Source organism: Molothrus ater, chromosome 30, assembly GCF_012460135.2.
Source record: "Molothrus ater isolate BHLD 08-10-18 breed brown headed cowbird chromosome 30, BPBGC_Mater_1.1, whole genome shotgun sequence".
In the NCBI taxonomy this organism is placed as follows: Eukaryota; Metazoa; Chordata; class Aves; order Passeriformes; family Icteridae; genus Molothrus; species Molothrus ater.
The window spans coordinates 12300-29194 of record NC_050507.2 but is presented as its reverse complement, the minus strand read 5'-3'; the positions used below and the strand labels follow the sequence as shown (position 1 = coordinate 29194).

Sequence of the window (16895 nt, the reverse complement as noted above, 5' to 3'; positions counted from 1 at the left end):
CTGGCTCAGCCCGAGCCTGGCTCAGCCCAGTTCTGGCTCAGCCCAAACCTGGCTCAGCCCAGTTCTGGCTCAGCCCAAGCCTGGCTCAGCCCAGTTCTGGCTCAGCCCAAACCTCGCTCAGCCCAAACCTGGCTCAGCCCGAGCCTGGCTCAGCCCAGTTCTGGCTCAGCCCGAGCCTGGCTCAGCCCAGTTCTGGCTCAGCCCAAGCCTGGCTCAGCCCAAACCTGGCTCAGCCCGAGCCTGGCTCAGCCCAAGCCTGGCTCAGCCCAAACCTGGCTCAGCCCAAACCTGGCTCAGCCCGAGCCTGGCTCAGCCCAGTTCTGGCTCAGCCCAAACCTGGCTCAGCCCAAACCTGGCTCAGCCCAAACCTGGCTCAGCCCGAGCCTGGCTCAGCCCAAACCTGGCTCAGCCCAGTTCTGGCTCAGCCCAGTTCTGGCTCAGCCCAAACCTGGCTCAGCCCAAACCTGGCTCAGCCCGAGCCTGGCTCAGCCCGAGCCTGGCTCAGCCCAAACCTGGCTCAGCCCAAACCTGGCTCAGCCCGAGCCTGGCTCAGCCCAGTTCTGGCTCAGCCCAAACCTGGCTCAGCCCAAACCTGGCTCAGCCCAAACCTGGCTCAGCCCGAGCCTGGCTCAGCCCAAACCTGGCTCAGCCCAGTTCTGGCTCAGCCCAAACCTGGCTCAGCCCGAGCCTGGCTCAGCCCGAGCCTGGCTCAGCCCGAGCCTGGCTCAGCCCAAACCTCGCTCAGCCCAAGCCTGGCTCAGCCCGAGCCTGGCTCAGCCCGAGCCTGGCTCAGCCCAAACCTCGCTCAGCCCAAACCTCGCTCAGCCCAAACCTGGCTCAGCCCAAACCTGGCTCAGCCCAGTTCTGGCTCAGCCCAAACCTCGCTCAGCCCAAGCCTGGCTCAGCCCAAACCTGGCTCAGCCCGAGCCTGGCTCAGCCCCCATGAACGCAGGGGCTGGGACGCTCTGTGCAGCGTCACCCTGGGGCCACCCTGAACCCAGAGCACCCCTCGGGAAGGGAGCAGGGAGAAGCCTCAGCAGGGCCCTGCAGCAGGAATCCTTCCCTGCAAGGACACTGCAGCACCACCGCACCGAGCTCCCGGCCTCAGCCCGGCTGTTCCCAGCCTCATCCCCAGCTCATTCCCAGCCTCATCCCCAGCTCATTCCCAGCCTCATCCCAGCTGTTCCCAACCTCATCCCGAGCTCATTCCCAGCCTCATCCCGGCTCATTCCCAGCCTCATCCCCAGCTCATTCCCAGCCTCATCCCCAGCTCATTCCCAGCCTCATCCCAGCTGTTCCCAACCTCATCCCGAGCTCATTCCCAGCCTCATCCCAGCTGTTCCCAGCCTCATCCCGGCTCATTCCCAGCCTCATCCCGAGCTCATTCCCAACCTCATCCCGAGCTCATTCCCAGCCTCATCCCGAGCTCATTCCCAACCTCATCCCCAGCTCATTCCCAGCCTCATCCCGGCTGTTCCCAGCCTCATCCCCAGCTCATTCCCAGCCTCATCCCCAGCTCATTCCCAGCCTCACCCCGGCTCATTCCCAGCCTCATCCCGGCTGTTCCCAGCCTCATCCCGGCTGTTCCCAGCCTCATCCCCAGCTCATTCCCAGCCTCATCCCCAGCTCATTCCCAGCCTCACCCCGGCTCATTCCCAGCCTCATCCCGGCTGTTCCCAGCCTCATCCCGGCTGTTCCCAGCCTCATCCCGAGCTCATTCCCAGCCTCATCCCGAGCTCATTCCCAGCCTCACCCCGGCTCATTCCCAGCCTCATCCCCAGCTCATTCCCAGCCTCATCCCGAGCTCATTCCCAGCCTCATCCCGAGCTCATTCCCAGCCTCACCCCGGCTCATTCCCAGCCTCATCCCGAGCTCATTCCCAGCCTCATCCCGAGCTCATTCCCAGCCTCATCCCCAGCTCATTCCCAGCCTCATCCCGAGCTCATTCCCAGCCTCATCCCGGCTGTTCCCAGCCTCATCCCGGCTCATTCCCAGCCTCATCCCGAGCTCCCGGCCTCATCCCGGCTGTTCCCAGCCTCATCCCGAGCTCATTCCCAGCCTCACCCCGGCTCATTCCCAGCCTCATCCCCAGCTCATTCCCAGCCTCATCCCGAGCTCATTCCCAGCCTCATCCCCAGCTCATTCCCAGCCTCATCCCGGCTGTTCCTGGCTCATCCCCGGCTCATCCCCGGCTCATCCCAACTCATCCAGGTGTCCTCAGGAGCCCGGCAGGGCTTGGGCAGGGCTGGGAACTCCCCGGGGCACGATCCGGGGCCGGTGCCCTGTGGAGCCTCGGGAAACTGAGGCTGGCCCCGGTTCCAGGATGGAATTCGGGACACTGCCCGGCCCCACTGTCCGGCCCCAGTGTCCATCCCAGTGTCCATCCCAGTGTCCATCCCCATGTCCATCCCCACTGTCCATCCCAGTGTCCATCCCCATGTCCATCCCAGTGTCCATCCCCATCCATCCCAGTGTCCATCCCAGTGTCCATCCCCACTGTCCATCCATCCCAGTGTCCATCCCCATCCATCCCAGTGTCCATCCCCATGTCCATCCCCACTGTCCATCCATCCCAGTGTCCATCCCCATTCATCTCCACTGTCCATCCCAGTGTCCATCCCAGTGTCCATCCCCACTGTCCATCCATCCATCCATCCCAGTGTCCATCCCCATTCATCTCCACTGTCCATCCATCCCCACTGTCCATCCCAGTGTCCATCCCCATGTCCATCCCCATGTCCATCCCAGTGTCCATCCCCATGTCCATCCCCACTGTCCATCCCCATGTCCATCCCACTGTCCATCCCACTGTCCATCCCACTGTCCATCCCCATGTCCAGCCCAGCCCTCCCTGTGCCACCCAGGGCCGTGTCCCGCCCGTGCTCCCGCCACAGAACGCTTCCAAGAACTGCCAAGGAATCCCAGCCAGAGGAATGATAAAGATTTTAACTTACAGGAAATGCTGCTATTAAATAATATTTAAGTCTTAATTATATTTTAAACCGGCCATTTTAGAAAAAAAGAAGTTCTATTACGGTGCTTTTGTAGTTAAAGGTCTGTCAACATTTCCATTTTAAACCTTCATTTCTAGGGGGTTTATAATTTGGCCATAAAAATTCATTCTAGGCTGGAACTTGGCAAACAGGGGCTCAGCCTAGGAGCAATATTTTTTATTATCCAATTTGGTTTAAATTGGTTTGGCCGTTTTTAAGTTATAGGAGTGTAAAAAATAAACGTTTACTGGTTTCAGATGCCTTCTCAAGCTTATTATTATTCAAAATTAGCCTTCCCCCTCCCCACCTCCAAAAATACCTTGGGCGAGAGGTGGGGGAGCCGGCTGGGCTCTGCTGACAGCCCAGAGTTACGGCCCAAATTAATCCAGTTCCCTCCTCTTCCTGCCAAGAGCCCCTCCAGAGCTCCTGGAGCCAGCCCCGCTGCCCTGCAGGGCCTGCAGCGCCTGCAGTTCCCACCCCTGCAGCTCCTGTGCAGCTCCTGCAGCGCCTGCAGTTCCCACCCCTGCAGCTCCTGCAGCTCCCACCCCTGCAGCTCCTGTGCAGCTGCCACTGTGCAGGGCCTGCAGCGCCTGCAGCTCCCACCCCTGCAGCTCCTGTGCAGCTGCCACTGTGCAGGGCCTGCAGCGCCTGCAGCTCCCACCCCTGCAGCTCCTGTGCAGCTGCCATGGCAGGAGCTGGCCCTGGGATGAAACTGGACCAGGGGCAGGCAGAGCTCAGGGGCCACGGCTGGGAACCCCGAACTGGGAACCCCACACGGGGAACCCCAAACTGGAAACCCCAAACTGGGAACCCCAAACTGGGAATCCCACATTGGAAATGCCAAACTGGAAACACCAAACTGGAAATCGCACACTGGAACCCCCACACTGGAAACCCCACACTGGAAACCCCAAACTGGAAACCCCAAACTGGAAACACCAAACTGGGAACCCCAAACTGGAAACACCAAACTGGGAACCCCAAACTTGGAATCCCAAACTGGGAATCCCAGAGTGGAACCCCCAAACTGGAAACCCCACACTGGAAACTCCAAACTGGAAACCCCAAACTGGAAACCCCAAACTGGAAACACCAAACTGGGAACCCCAAACTTGGAATCCCAAACTGGGAATCCCAGAGTGGAACCCCCAAACTGGAAACCCCACACTGGAAACTCCAAACTGGAAACTCCACATTGGGAATCGCACACTGGGAATCGCACACTGCAAACCCCACACTGCAAACCCCACACTGGACACCCCACACTGGACACCCCACACTGCAAACCCCACACTGGACACCCCACACTGGACACCCCACACTGCAAACCCCACACTGCAAACCCCACACTGGGAATCTCACACTGGACACCCCACACTGGACACCCCACACTGCAAACCCCACACTGCAAACCCCACACTGGACACCCCACACTGGACACCCCACACTGGACACCCCACACTGGACACCCCGGAGCAGCCAAGGCCGGGGGCACGGTGCCACCCCACAGCAGTGCCAGGGTGAGCTCCTCACTGCCTGGCAAGGGGAAAGGGCCGCTCTCCCCCTCTCCGACCCCACAATGCAGGGGTGAATAAAGGGAACAACCCTCATGGTCTGGGCTGTTCTCCCCCTCTCCGACCCCACAATGCAGGGGTGAATAAAGGGAACAACCCTCACGGTCTGGGCTGTGTGGCCCTTGTCCCCCTCTCTCCGACCCCATAAAGGGAACAACCCTCACGGTCTGGGCTGTTCTCCCCTCTCTCCGACCCCATAAAGGGAACAACCCTCACGGTCTGGGCTGTGCAGCCCCAAACCCAGCCCAGCCAATGGCAGCAGCAGCAGCCCGGGGCCCCATCCATTACTGGGCAATAGAGATTTAAGGGATAATGGCCATGGCAGCAGAGTATACAAAGCAATAAACTGCTTTTGAGCTTGGTTAAATGCCAAGTGATGCTGAGGCTCGACGCCATAAACATTATTTCTATTATATGACAAGATAAGAGGATACAATAAACCAGCAAGAAGAGAGAGGGGGGAAAAAATAAAAAATCATTTTCTGGCCTCGTGAAAAGTTCTGGGCTCGGCGTTTCCTGGACACTGCACAAAGCAGCACCTCCGAGCAAGGGTTTAGGGGGAATAAATTGGTAAATTAAGGAGGGGTTTAAAAAGCAAACGATTGTCTGAGGAAATGGCCTGGATAACTGGAGCTCTGCAACTGGGGCTGGAGGGATGATTTGTGTGCCCTGCAAAGGGAAATGCTGTGGAGGGCAGGGCTCGGGAAGCTGCGCTCGCTGCTCAGTACATTCAATGTATTCTGTATATTCAATGTGTTCAGTATATTCCATATATTCAGTATATTCTGTATATTCTATATACTCAGTATATTCAGTATATTCAGTATATTCCATATATTCAGTATATTCCATATACTCAGTATATTCAGTATATTCAGTATATTCAGCATATCCAATATATTCTATATATTCAGTATATTCCATATACTCAGTATATTCCGTATATTCAGTATATTCCATATATTCAGTATATTCCATATATTCAGTATATTCCATATACTCAGTATATTCAGTATATTCAGTATCGCACCCTGCCGCTGCCCTGGGCAGCAGGAGTGGCCAAACAGGTTCATTGACGGGGAAACTCCTCCAGGAGAGCCTGGAGCACCCCAGGGTGGCACCTGCTGGGTCCCTGGGGGGCTTTGGGGCCGTTTTCCGAGGGGGGAGCTGGAGCCAGGCTTGGGGAAACCTCCCGAGGCAGCAGCTGAACCCCCCGGCTCCAGAGCTGTGCTCTGGGTGCCTTAATGAGCCAGATGAAGCTTTAATTTCCTAATTAATGAGGTGGAGCTGTCCCAATGCACAGAGCTTGGGAACAGCTCCCGATTCCAACAGCAGTGCCCAAATTCCCCCCAAACCTGAAGGTTTAACTCCCCAATTCCCCCAGACCTGAAGGTTTAACTCCCCAATACCCCAGACCTGAAGGTTTAACTCCCCAATCCCCCCAGATCTGAAGGTTTAACTCCCCAATACCCCAGACCTGAAGGTTTAACTCCCCAATTCCCCCAGACCTGAAGGTTTAACTCCCCAATTCCCCCAGACCTGAAGGTTTAACTCCCCAATTCCCCCAGACCTGAAGGTTTAACTCCCCAATTCCCCCAGACCTGAAGGTTTAACTCCCCAATTCCCCCAGACCTGAAGGTTTAACTCCCCAATTCCCCCAGACCTGAAGGTGTAACTCCCCAATACCCCAGACCTGAAGGTTTAACTCCCCAATACCCCAGACCTGAAGGTTTAATTCCCCAATCCCCCCAGATCTGAAGGTTTAATTCCCCAATTAACAAGGTGGAGCTGGTGGAACACCCCCAGTCCCAGCTCTCAGCCCCTGGAGTAGCTGGAATTGAGAGGTTTGGGGGTGACAGCACCCAGAACTGAGAGCTTTGGGGTGATCAGCACCCAGAATTGAGAGCTTTGGGGGTGATCAGCACCTGGAATTGAGAGCTTTGGGGTGATCAGCACCCGGAACTTAGAGCTTTGGGGTGACAGCACCCAGAATTGAGAGCTTTGGGGTGATCAGCACCCAGAATTGAGAGCTTTGGGGGTGATCAGCACCCGGAACTGAGAGCTTTGGGGTGATCAGCACCCAGAACTGAGAGCTTTGGGGTGACAGCACCCGGAATTGAGAGCTTTGGGGGTGACAGCATCTGGAATTGAGAGCTTTGGGGTGATCAGCACCCGGAATTGAGAGCTTTGGGGTGATCAGCACCCGGAATTGAGAGCTTTGGGGTGACAGCACCCGGAACTGAGAGCTTTGGGGTGATCAGCACCCGGAATTGAGAGCTTTGGGGTGATCAGCACCCGGAATTGAGAGCTTTGGGGTGATCAGCACCCGGAATTGAGAGCTTTGGGGTGATCAGCACCCGGAACTGAGAGCTTTGGGGGTGACAGCACCCAGAACTGAGAACTTTGGGGTGATCAGCACCCAGAATTGAGAGCTTTGGGGTGATCAGCACCCAGAACTGAGAGCTTTGGGGTGATCAGCACCCGGAACTGAGAGCTTTGGGGGTGACAGCATCTGGAATTGAGAGCTTTGGGGTGACAGCACCCGGAATTGAGAGCTTTGGGGTGATCAGCACCCAGAACTGAGAGCTTTGGGGTGATCAGCACCCGGAACTGAGAGCTTTGGGGTGATCAGCACCCAGGGAACCCTGGCTCCAGCCCCCCCTGTGCCTCCCAGGGCCATTCTGGGCGCAGGGGCTGCCCCAGCTCGGGGACTGGCGCGGTCTCCACCTGTCCCTGCGGGAGGCTCCAGACACCCGAGCCGGGTGGGATCTGGGCTCTGCAGCTGTGCCACCCCGGCACGGGGCTGGAGAATCCCAAAATAGCCCCCTGCAGCCCTGGCAACCCCAAACACGCTTAACGTGTTTACAGCCGCTGCGCCCCCGCGCACGCACGGACACCCCTGCTGCCCTCGGCAGCTCCTCCTGCACGGGAACAGGAAACGGGGAAAAGGGGGGAAAATGGGGGGAAAAGGGAGGGAAAATGGGGGGGAAAAGGGAGGGAAAATGGGGGGAAAAGGGAGGGAAAATGGGGGGAAAAGGGGGAGAAAAGGGAGGGAAAATGGGGGGAAAAGGGAGGGAAAATGGGGGGGAAAAGGGAGGGAAAACGGGGGGAAAAGGGAGGGAAAATGGGGGGAAAAGGGAGGGAAAATGGGGGGAAAAGGGAGGGAAAACGGGGGGAAAAGGGAGGGAAAATGGGGGGGAAAAGGGAGGGAAAATGGGGGGAAAAGGGAGGGAAAATGGGGGGAAAAGGGAGGGAAAAAAGGAGGGAAGACGAAGATAAAAGGAGGGGAAAAAAGGAGGGAAAAAGGAGAGAAACAGGAGGGGAAAAAGGAGGAGGAAAAGGAGGAGGAAAAGGAGGAGGAAAAGGAGGAGGAAAAGGAGGAGGAAAAGGAGAAGAAAAATGGAGGTGAAAAGGAGGGAAAAGGGAGGGGAAAAGGAGGGGAAAAAGGAGGAAAAAAGGCAGAAAAAGGTAGGAAAAAGGGGGGGAATAGGGAAGTAAAAAAGAGAGGGAAAAAGGAGAAAAAAGAGAGGAAAAAAGGAAGAGAAAAAGGAGGAAAAGGGAGGGAAAAGGAGGGAAAAGGAGGGAAAAGGAGGGAAAAGGAGGGAAAAGGAGGGAAAAGGGGTTTAGGGCATTAAAGATGGGGCTGGTGTCAGCTGCAGAGGGACGGAAGCAGGTGCTGGGGCAAATCATGGAATCACCCAGGGCATTCCCCCATGCCAGCCCTGCTGTCCCAGCCCCGGAGCCCCGATTCCAGCCCTGCCCTGCTCTGAAGGACGTCCTGGGAAAAGCAGGCCCGAGGTCAGGCTGGATCCCCATGAATCACCCCGCTCGGAATTACCAGGATCCCAGCATTTCCATATTAACATGAGGAATTGTCGGAATTACCCATAAGCAGCAGGCTGGAACAGCCAGAGGAGGAAGCAGCCACCTTTATATGTCATTTGTGGGAGATTGTGGGAGATTAAATTTAAATACATTGTTGTTTGCCTTAATTGCTTGTTTGAAGCCGATTTTAGGGCTGCGTGATTGAAGGGCTCACACCATTAAGTGCTCAAACACAGCTAATACATTTTATAAATGGCCTGCACAATTTCACAGGCAAAGAAGTTTCAGATAAAAAGCAGCCTCCAAAAAAAAAAAAAAAAGAAAAAAAAAAGAAAAGGCAAAAGGAGGAAGTTCACCTGCAAGGGGTCAGGGAAGGATCTGGGTGAGGCTCCTGCCACAGTGACCAGAAAGGTGGGAAACCCTGAAGATGTGGTTTTAAACCAGGAGGAGTTCCATGATCCCCAGTGCCCAGCAGATCCCATTGAACCAGCAGGGATTCCATGATCCCTCAGAGTCCAGCAGATCCCATTGAACCAGCAGGGATTCCATGATCCCCAGTGCCCAGCAGATCCCATTGAACCAGCAGGGATTCCATGATCCCAGTGCCCAGCAGATCCCATTGAACCACGAAGGATTCCATGATCCCCCAGTGCCCAGCAGATCCCATTGAACCAGCAGGGATTCCATGATCCCTCAGAGTCCAGCAGATCCCATTGAACCAGCAGGGATTCCATGATCCCCCAGTGCCCAGCAGATCCCACTCCATCAGCCCCAGCAGCAATTCCATCATCCCCCAGTTCATCCCAGTACCAAGTGCCAGGGACCCCCCGAGCTCAGCTTTGGGATGTTTTCCCTGGAAATGGGAAGGAGAAGGGGATGGGAGCAGAGTTTTCCCGAAAAGGGAAGGAGAAGGGGATGGGAGCAGAGTTTTCCCGGAAAGGGAAGGAGAAGGGGATGGGAGCAGAGATTTCCCTGGAAAGGGAAGGAGAAGGGGATGGGAGCAGAGTTTTCCCCGGAAAGGGAAGGAAAAGGGGATGGGAGCAGAGTTTTCCCTGGAAAGGGAAGGAGAAGGGGATGGGAGCAGAGTTTTCCCCGGAAAGGGAAGGAAAAGGGGATGGGAGCAGAGTTTTCCCCGGAAAGGGAAGGAGAAGGGGATGGGAGCAGAGTTTTCCCCGGAAAGGGAAGGAAAAGGGGATGGGAGCAGAGTTTTCCCTGGAAAGGGAAGGAGAAGGGGATGGGAAGGTGAGGCTGGAGGAGGATGAGCCTCCCCCACCTCTCCCATCCCGGGAAGCTGCACAGAGGCTCCAGGGAGGAGGAATTCCCGCAGGCACAGGACGAAGCCCGTCCCAAAATAGCGTTTTGGGGACCATCACCTGTCACATTCCCAGCTGCTCCAGAGGGGAACTCGGGAGCCTCCTGGCCCTGCAGGGCTCCGGGTTTATCCCCTGGCAGCAGGACGGGGGCACAGCCCCGTCCCAGGGGGCTCTGCTGGGAGCCCCCAGCCAGGGCGTGCACCCCACAGACCCCAGGGGCTGCTTTGCTTTTCCCCAGGGATCCCCTGGAACAGCAGCTCAGAGCGCTCTGGCCTGGGGATGAACCCGCCACAGTCCCAGTAAACCAAAACCCCATTAGACACCAAAGCCAAAACAGACAAAATCCTGTGAGACCAAACCCTGACCCCAAAGCAGCCAAAATCCCATCAGAGCAGACCCCAAAGCAGCCAAAATCCCATTAAACCCCAAAGCCAAAGCAGCCAAAATCCCACAAGAGCAGACCCCAAAGCAGCCAAAATCCCACGAGAGCAGAGCCCAAGGCCGTACCTGTCCGCAGCCCGGGGCGCTGCACACGAAGGGCCGGTCGTCACCCATCCTGCAGCAGCCTGGGGAGCAGAGAAGGGACAGAAATCCTTAAAGAGCCCCAGAAATGCCCACAGCACCCGCGGGGGCCGGGATGGAATTACCCCGGCCCGGGTTTAGGATCTGGGAGGGTGTGGGAGCTTCCCTGGGCTCCAGCAGCACCCAGGGGTGTCCCCGCCCGAGGGGGGGCAGCAGCACAGCCCCCCCAGCACGGCCCCACTCGTCCCCCCCCGGTGCTTATGGGGTCAGGGAACATCCTGGGAGCCCCGGGGATGCTCAGAGCCAGCCCAGGCACCCCCCCAGCACCAACAAATCAGCAGGGACAGTGGCAATCCACAGAAAACAAAGTGCGAGCGAGCAGCCATCAAATAAATCCACGGCCTCTCTCTGCACCGGTTATATTTTCAATGGGAGAGAACTAAAATTTGTCATTTAATTAATTAAGGGATTATAGGAGTGGTGCTCCGTTTTACAAGGCAATAATCGGGCTCCCCAGTGGGTAAACTACAAGGCTGATGGCAGGGGCAGTTTATCACGGATTACAGCCAAGGATAACAAAACACTCACTCCTATTATGCTACAAGTGAAGCTGCTCTCATTAATAAAAAATAAGAGTAAATAAAGTGAAACCCTCCCCCCCAGTCTCAAACTCAGAAACATCGGTTCCCTCCTCCACCCACTGCTATTTGACAGCAGGATTTCACAGAGCTGTGACAAAGCAAATGCTGCTTCCTGGGGACTGCCAGCACCTCCTGCTCCGAGCTGGGCTGGGCTGGGCTGGCAGCGAGGGGCTGGGGCCGCAGGGCTTGCACTGCAGCCCCAGGGCGGGTATTTTTAGGAGCCTGTGAGAAAGAGCTCCAGGAATGCGGCAGGGAGAGCGGCAGGAGCCCCTGCTCCCCGGGCAGGAATCAATGAGCTGCTGAAAATGGTGATTCTCTGCCGCAGGAGGGGAATCCCTCCCCACGGCCACGGCGGGCTGAGCAGAGAGGAGCCGGGATCCCACAGGGCGGCAGCCCCGGAGCTGGGCTGGCTTTGGGGCTGGATTTATGGAGCCAAACTCCGGGGGCTGTGCGAACAGCAATGGGGATAAATGTCCCTGTCACCGACAGCAATGGGGATAAATGTCCCTGTCACCGACAGCAATGGGGATAAATGTCCCTGTCACCAGTGGCACGGGCTGGCAGCCAGAGCCCTGCCCGGCCCAGGGGGAACAAAGGCACCCGAACACCAGGAACGGCCCCAGAAACCCCAGCAGCGACACGGGAGCTGCCAGAGCAGGGGACAGCAGCAGGGACAAATCCTGCCCAGGCCTTGAGGTGACAGCAGAACTCAGGGGATACCCTGTTCCCAAAGCAGGATTCAATGGATCCCCCTGTTCCCCAAGCAGGATTCAATGGATACCCCATTCCCAAAGCAGGATTCAATGGATACCCCGTTCCCAAAGCAGGATTCAATGGATCCCCCTGTTCCCAAAGCAGGATTCAATGGATACCCCATTCCCCAAGCAGGATTCAATGGATACCCCGTTCCCAAAGCAGGATTCAATGGATCCCCCCGTTCCCAAAGCAGGATTCAATGGATCCCCCTGTTCCCAAAGCAGGATTCAATGGATCCCCCATTCCCCAAGCAGGATTCAATGGATACCCCGTTCCCAAAGCAGGATTCAATGGATACCCCGTTCCCAAAGCAGGATTTAATGGATACCCCGTTCCCAAAGCAGGATTCAATGGATACCCCTGTTCCCCAAGCAGCATTCAATGGATCCCCCCGTTCCCAAAGCAGGATTCAATGGATACCCCCGTTCCCCAAGCAGGGCTCAGCCGCCCCTGGCTGCGCAGCACGCACAGGACGCACACGTGTGCTCAGATTTATGTCACGTTTAGCCGGGACAAATTCCCTCCATAAATCCTGTGCTCGGCAAGAGCCCGAGGCAGGAGCTGATTGGGGCTGGGAGCTCTCTCCCGGCAGCCCTGGCATGACCTGGCACCGCTGGGATGGGATTGGCATGCTCTGGACAGGGAAAAGCACGGACAGACGGCTCTGCGGGAGCTACAGGGGGATGTTTTTCTCCCCCAGGAATTTGGGGATTTCTCCCGCAGGATTTGGGGTTTCTCCCCCAGGATTTGGGGTTTTCTCCCCCAGGAATTTGGGGATTTCTCCCGCAGGAATTTGGGGATTTCTCCCGCAGGAATTTGGGGGTTTCTCCCCCGGGATTTGGGGTCTCTCCCCCAGGAGTTTGGGGTGGGATCCCTGCCCTGCTGGCCCACATGGATCACCTGGCTGGCTGCAAATTCACCTTCCCGCAGCCCCTGGGCTCTGCTCTCCCCCGAGCCCTGCGGGGGACAGGGCTGTGTGGGTGGGGACAGCCCGGTGGCACAGTCACACCCAGAGCTGGGCTGGCCTTGGCTGTGCCACCGCAGCCCTGCCAGCCCGGCCTGCCCCCGCCCGTCCCGCGGGGCTGTGCTGGAGAAGGAGCTGGGGCTGGCAGCCAGGATTTGGCAACCTGAGTCTCTCCTGGCTCGCCCAAGCCAGGAGCACCCGGCCCCGGGGTGTCCCAGGCTGCCGTGGCTGCGGCTCCCTCACTGCAAACCACGCTGGGCTCCTGCAGCGCCTCAGAGCCCCCTGAGAAACACCACAAAACAGCAAAAAATCACCTCTCCTTAAACCCCAGCGTGAAGACGGAAGGAACTCCCTGGACCTCAGCCCTGCCGAATGCCGGGCACGGAGCTGGGAAATGCTCTAAAAATAAAGTTCTATTGTTGTCCTGGCACGTGACCCTGCTGCAGGAATGCTGGTGCCCAAGGACTGCAGCTGGGCACTGCAGGACGGGCAGGAATGCACTGGGAATGAGCTGGGATTGCACTGGGAATGCGCTGGGAATTGTGCTGGGAATTGCACTAGGAATGAGCTGGGATTGCACTGGAATGCGCTGGGATTGTACTGGGAATGCACTGGGAATGAGCTGGGATTGCGCTGGGAATTGCGCTGGGAATGCATTTGGGATTGCGCTGGGAATTGCACTGGGAATGCTGCAGGCCCCAAAAAACACCTGGGGGGATGCAGACAGTGCTCTGTGCCAGCAGGGATCTCTCTCCAGGACAGATCCCTCTCCAGCAGGGATCCCTTTTATCCCTTTTCCAGCTGGGATCTCTCTCCAGGACAGATCCCTCTCCAGCACAATTCTGGGTTATGCCCGTAAACCATGAGGATAAACTTCACATTAACGTGACCACAAAATTAAAGCTGAGGGCTGCACCAACCACGAACCAAACCCAGCAGGGCTGCGAGAGCCACCTCCTACAAACAGGCTGGGCCTGAAGAGGCACAAAACCAGGCTGGGGCACAGGCTGGGCCAGGAGCAGCTGCAGGAGAGAGAGGCTGTGCCCAGGGAAGGGGCAGGGGGCCGGCAGGGAGGGCCAGGGGCTCCTGGAGCTGGGCAAGGCTCCCTCAGCCCATCCTCAGCAACTCCTGGATCTGGGCAAGGCTCCCCTGGTCCCTCAGCCCATCCTCAGCAACTCCTGGAGCTGGGCAAGGCTCCCTCGGTCCCTCAGCCCATCCTCAGCAACTCCTGGAGCTGGGCAAGGCTCCCTCAGCCCATCCTCAGTAACTCCTGCCTGCCCTGAGCTGCTGTGGAGAGCAGCGATGGAGGGGGATAGAACGAGCTGGCACAAAGGCTGCGTGCTTTTTGGGGCACTTTGGGGATAAAACCCTGTTATGGGGTTGATTCTCAGAGCCCAGGAGTGGCCAGCCCAGCTCCATGGGGTTAACTCAGAGCTCAGTGAGTGCCAGCCCAGCCCAGCTCAGTGGGGTTAATTCTGAACGCAGTGAGTGCCAGCCCAGCCCAGCTCCATGGGGTTAACTCTTGGCCAGCCCAGCTCCATGGGGTTAACTCTTGGCCAGCCCAGCCCTGCTCCTCGGGCGGCCCTGCCAGCCCGGGAGCCGTGCCAGGAGCACAAACAAACCCATTCAAACACAAACGGTGCTCCAGGCACCGGCCCAGCCCCGAGCACGGGCAGGGGGAGAGCAGGGAGAGCCACAATAAACGAGATTATTATGGATGGCTGCAGATCGGGGCTGGAGCAGCCTCTGGCTTCCAGGAGAACACACAAACCCCAGTGCCAGGCCCGGATGGCTCTGGGGGAGCAGCAGGGAGGGGAGGCAGCCCTGAGTGCCATTTCCAGCCCGGGAGAAGGAAGCACAGGGCTGTGTCCCGGGCTGTGCCCCCAGGCTGTGCCCCCCAGGCTCTCCAGAACCTCGGAGGTTTCCCCTGAAAGCTCAAGGAAGGAAGCAGAGTGCTCTGAGGCCGGCCAGGAAAGGCTCCCATGGTTTTCCTGAGGGCAGTCATGGCCAGCCCTGAGCTTCCCGAGCCTCAGGACAGGCTGGGGACAGCAGGGCCACCCGGGATGGGCAGGGACACAGCCCTGTCCTCATCCCCTCCCGGGGGTGACTGTGAGCACCATGACCCACCCTCATGTGAGGGAACAACCAACAGCTCGAGCTGCTCCTTCAGAAAATCCAAGGGAAAAGCAGGAGTGGGGTCCCACCTGCTTTGTGGAGCCAGGCTGGCACCTCATCCTCATCCTCATCCTCATCCCTGCTGCTGTGGCACCTCGGGGTGAGCCAGAGCTGTGGGTACCAGCCCAGGGCTGCTCCTGGAGCTGCTCCTACCCTCAGAGCAATCCCGAGTTCCACACACCGGGCCAGGGCTGATCCCGTCCCTCAGAGCAATCTGAACAATCCCGAGTTCCACACACCGGGCCAGGGCTGCTCCTGCCCCTGCCCTGCACACAGCGGGCCAGGGCTGCCCCTTCCCCTCAGAGCAATCTGCACACATCGGGCCCAGGGCAGCTCCTGGAGCTGCTCCTGCCCTCAGAGCAATCCCGAGTTCCACACACCGGGCCAGGGCTGATCCCGTCCCTCAGAGCAATCTGAACAATCCCGAGTTCCATACAGCGGGCCAGGGCTGATCCCATCCCTCAGAACGATCCGAACAATCCCGAATTCCACACACCGGGCTCAGGGCTGCTGCTGTCCCTCAGAGCAATCCGAACAATCCCGAGTTCCACACACCGGGCCAGGGCTGATCCCATCCCTCAGAACGATCCGAACAATCCCGAGTTCCACACACCGGGCCAGGGCTGATCCCATCCCTCAGAGCAATCTGAACAATCCCGAGTTCCACACACCGGGCCAGGGCTGCCCCTTCCCCTCAGAGCAATCTGCACACACCCGGCCAGGGCTGCTCCTGCCCCTCAGAACGACCCGAACAATCCCGAGTTCCACACATCGGGCCCAGGGCTGCTCCTGCCCCTCAGAACGATCCGAACAATCCCGAGTTCCACACACCGGGCCCATGGCTGCTCCTGCCCTCAGAGCAATCTGCACACACCCGGCCAGGGCTGCTCCTGCCCCTCAGAACGATCCGAACAATCCCGAGCTCCACACACCGGGCCCAGGGCTGCTCCTGCCCTCAGAGCAATCCCGAGCTCTACACACCGGGCCCAGGGCTGCTCCTGCCCTCAGAGCAATCCCGAGCTCCACACACCGGGCCCAGGGCTGCTCCTGCCCTCAGAGCAATCTGCACACACCCGGCCAGGGCTGCTCCTGCCCCTCAGAACGATCCGAACAATCCCGAGCTCCACACACCGGGCCCAGGGCTGCTCCTGCCCTCAGGGCAATCCCGAGCTCCACACACCGGGCCCAGGGCTGCTCCTGCCCCTGCCCGCACCCGGCCAGGGCTGCTCCTGCCCCTCGGGGTGCCCGCAGCCCTCCCTGCCTCTCCCCGCCCGGATCCACCCATGGAAATTGCGAAAGACTTTCAGTTTTGCAGGGAGAGGCCCCCCCAGGGCGGCTCTTGGGCCCAAACTGCGACTCTCAAGCTATTTCGGGGTGTGAGGGAAGGAGGGAGAGTGTTTGCTTTGTAACCAAAAAGCTGCGAGAGTTTAAAATTGTCGTGTGGGAAAGGAGGCCAAGAGCCCGGGCTATAAAACCTGCTCTGGAGGCACAACACCCTCGCGCTTCGTGGGCTTGACAAAGCAAAGCAAACCCAACTGTATAAACTGGAATATTGGCAGGGAATTCGCTGGAAACAAATCCCCCCCAGCCACAGGGTGTTTAACCAGAAACCTCAGCCAAGTCCCAGCAGCTCCCTCGGGCTGGGCCTTTCTGGGTGTTCGGGCTCGGAGAGGATGCCCAAAAAGCCAAAACCCCATCGCCCCAGGGCGTCAGAGATGTGCAAACCCTCATTTCTTGCTGGCAAGTGCCTTAGGACAGCTTTGGAGCGGCACCATTGCTGTCAGAGCTGCTCACCTGGCCCTCAGGTGAGCCCACAGAGGGTCCCGGAGCTCTCCGGGAGCAGAGGGGCTGCAGAGGCTCCAGGGGCATTGTCACCGTCCTGTCCCCACAGAGCAGAGCCAGACACCGACCCTGCCCTCGCCCAGAGCACCTGGACAGGGACTGGGAGCGTCTGGGCCCTGTTTGGGGGCAGCTGCTGGCTCTGGGACCTGTGGGGCCAAAGGGAAATCCCTGAGGCTGGAGAGGCCTCCAGGAGCTCCAAGCCACCTCCAGGAGCTCCGAGTGTCCCTCAGGAGCTCCAAGCCACCTCTGGGAGCTCCGAGCCACCTCCAGGACCTCTGAGCCACCTCCAG

At 58.3% G+C, this 16895-nt stretch overlaps 1 protein-coding gene across 1 annotated transcript in view; it reads right to left on the bottom strand.

The window, feature by feature from the left end:
- The window catches only part of LOC118697393 (cyclic AMP-dependent transcription factor ATF-7-like), a 48550-nt gene that overhangs the window by 28196 nt on the left and 3459 nt on the right, over positions 1 to 16895 (bottom strand). The window contains exon 2 of the mRNA XM_036400013.1: positions 10213 to 10271. Coding sequence (XP_036255906.1) covers positions 10213 to 10260 — 48 coding nt within the window. The 5' untranslated portion in view covers positions 10261 to 10271. The remainder of the gene's footprint in view (positions 1 to 10212; positions 10272 to 16895) is intronic.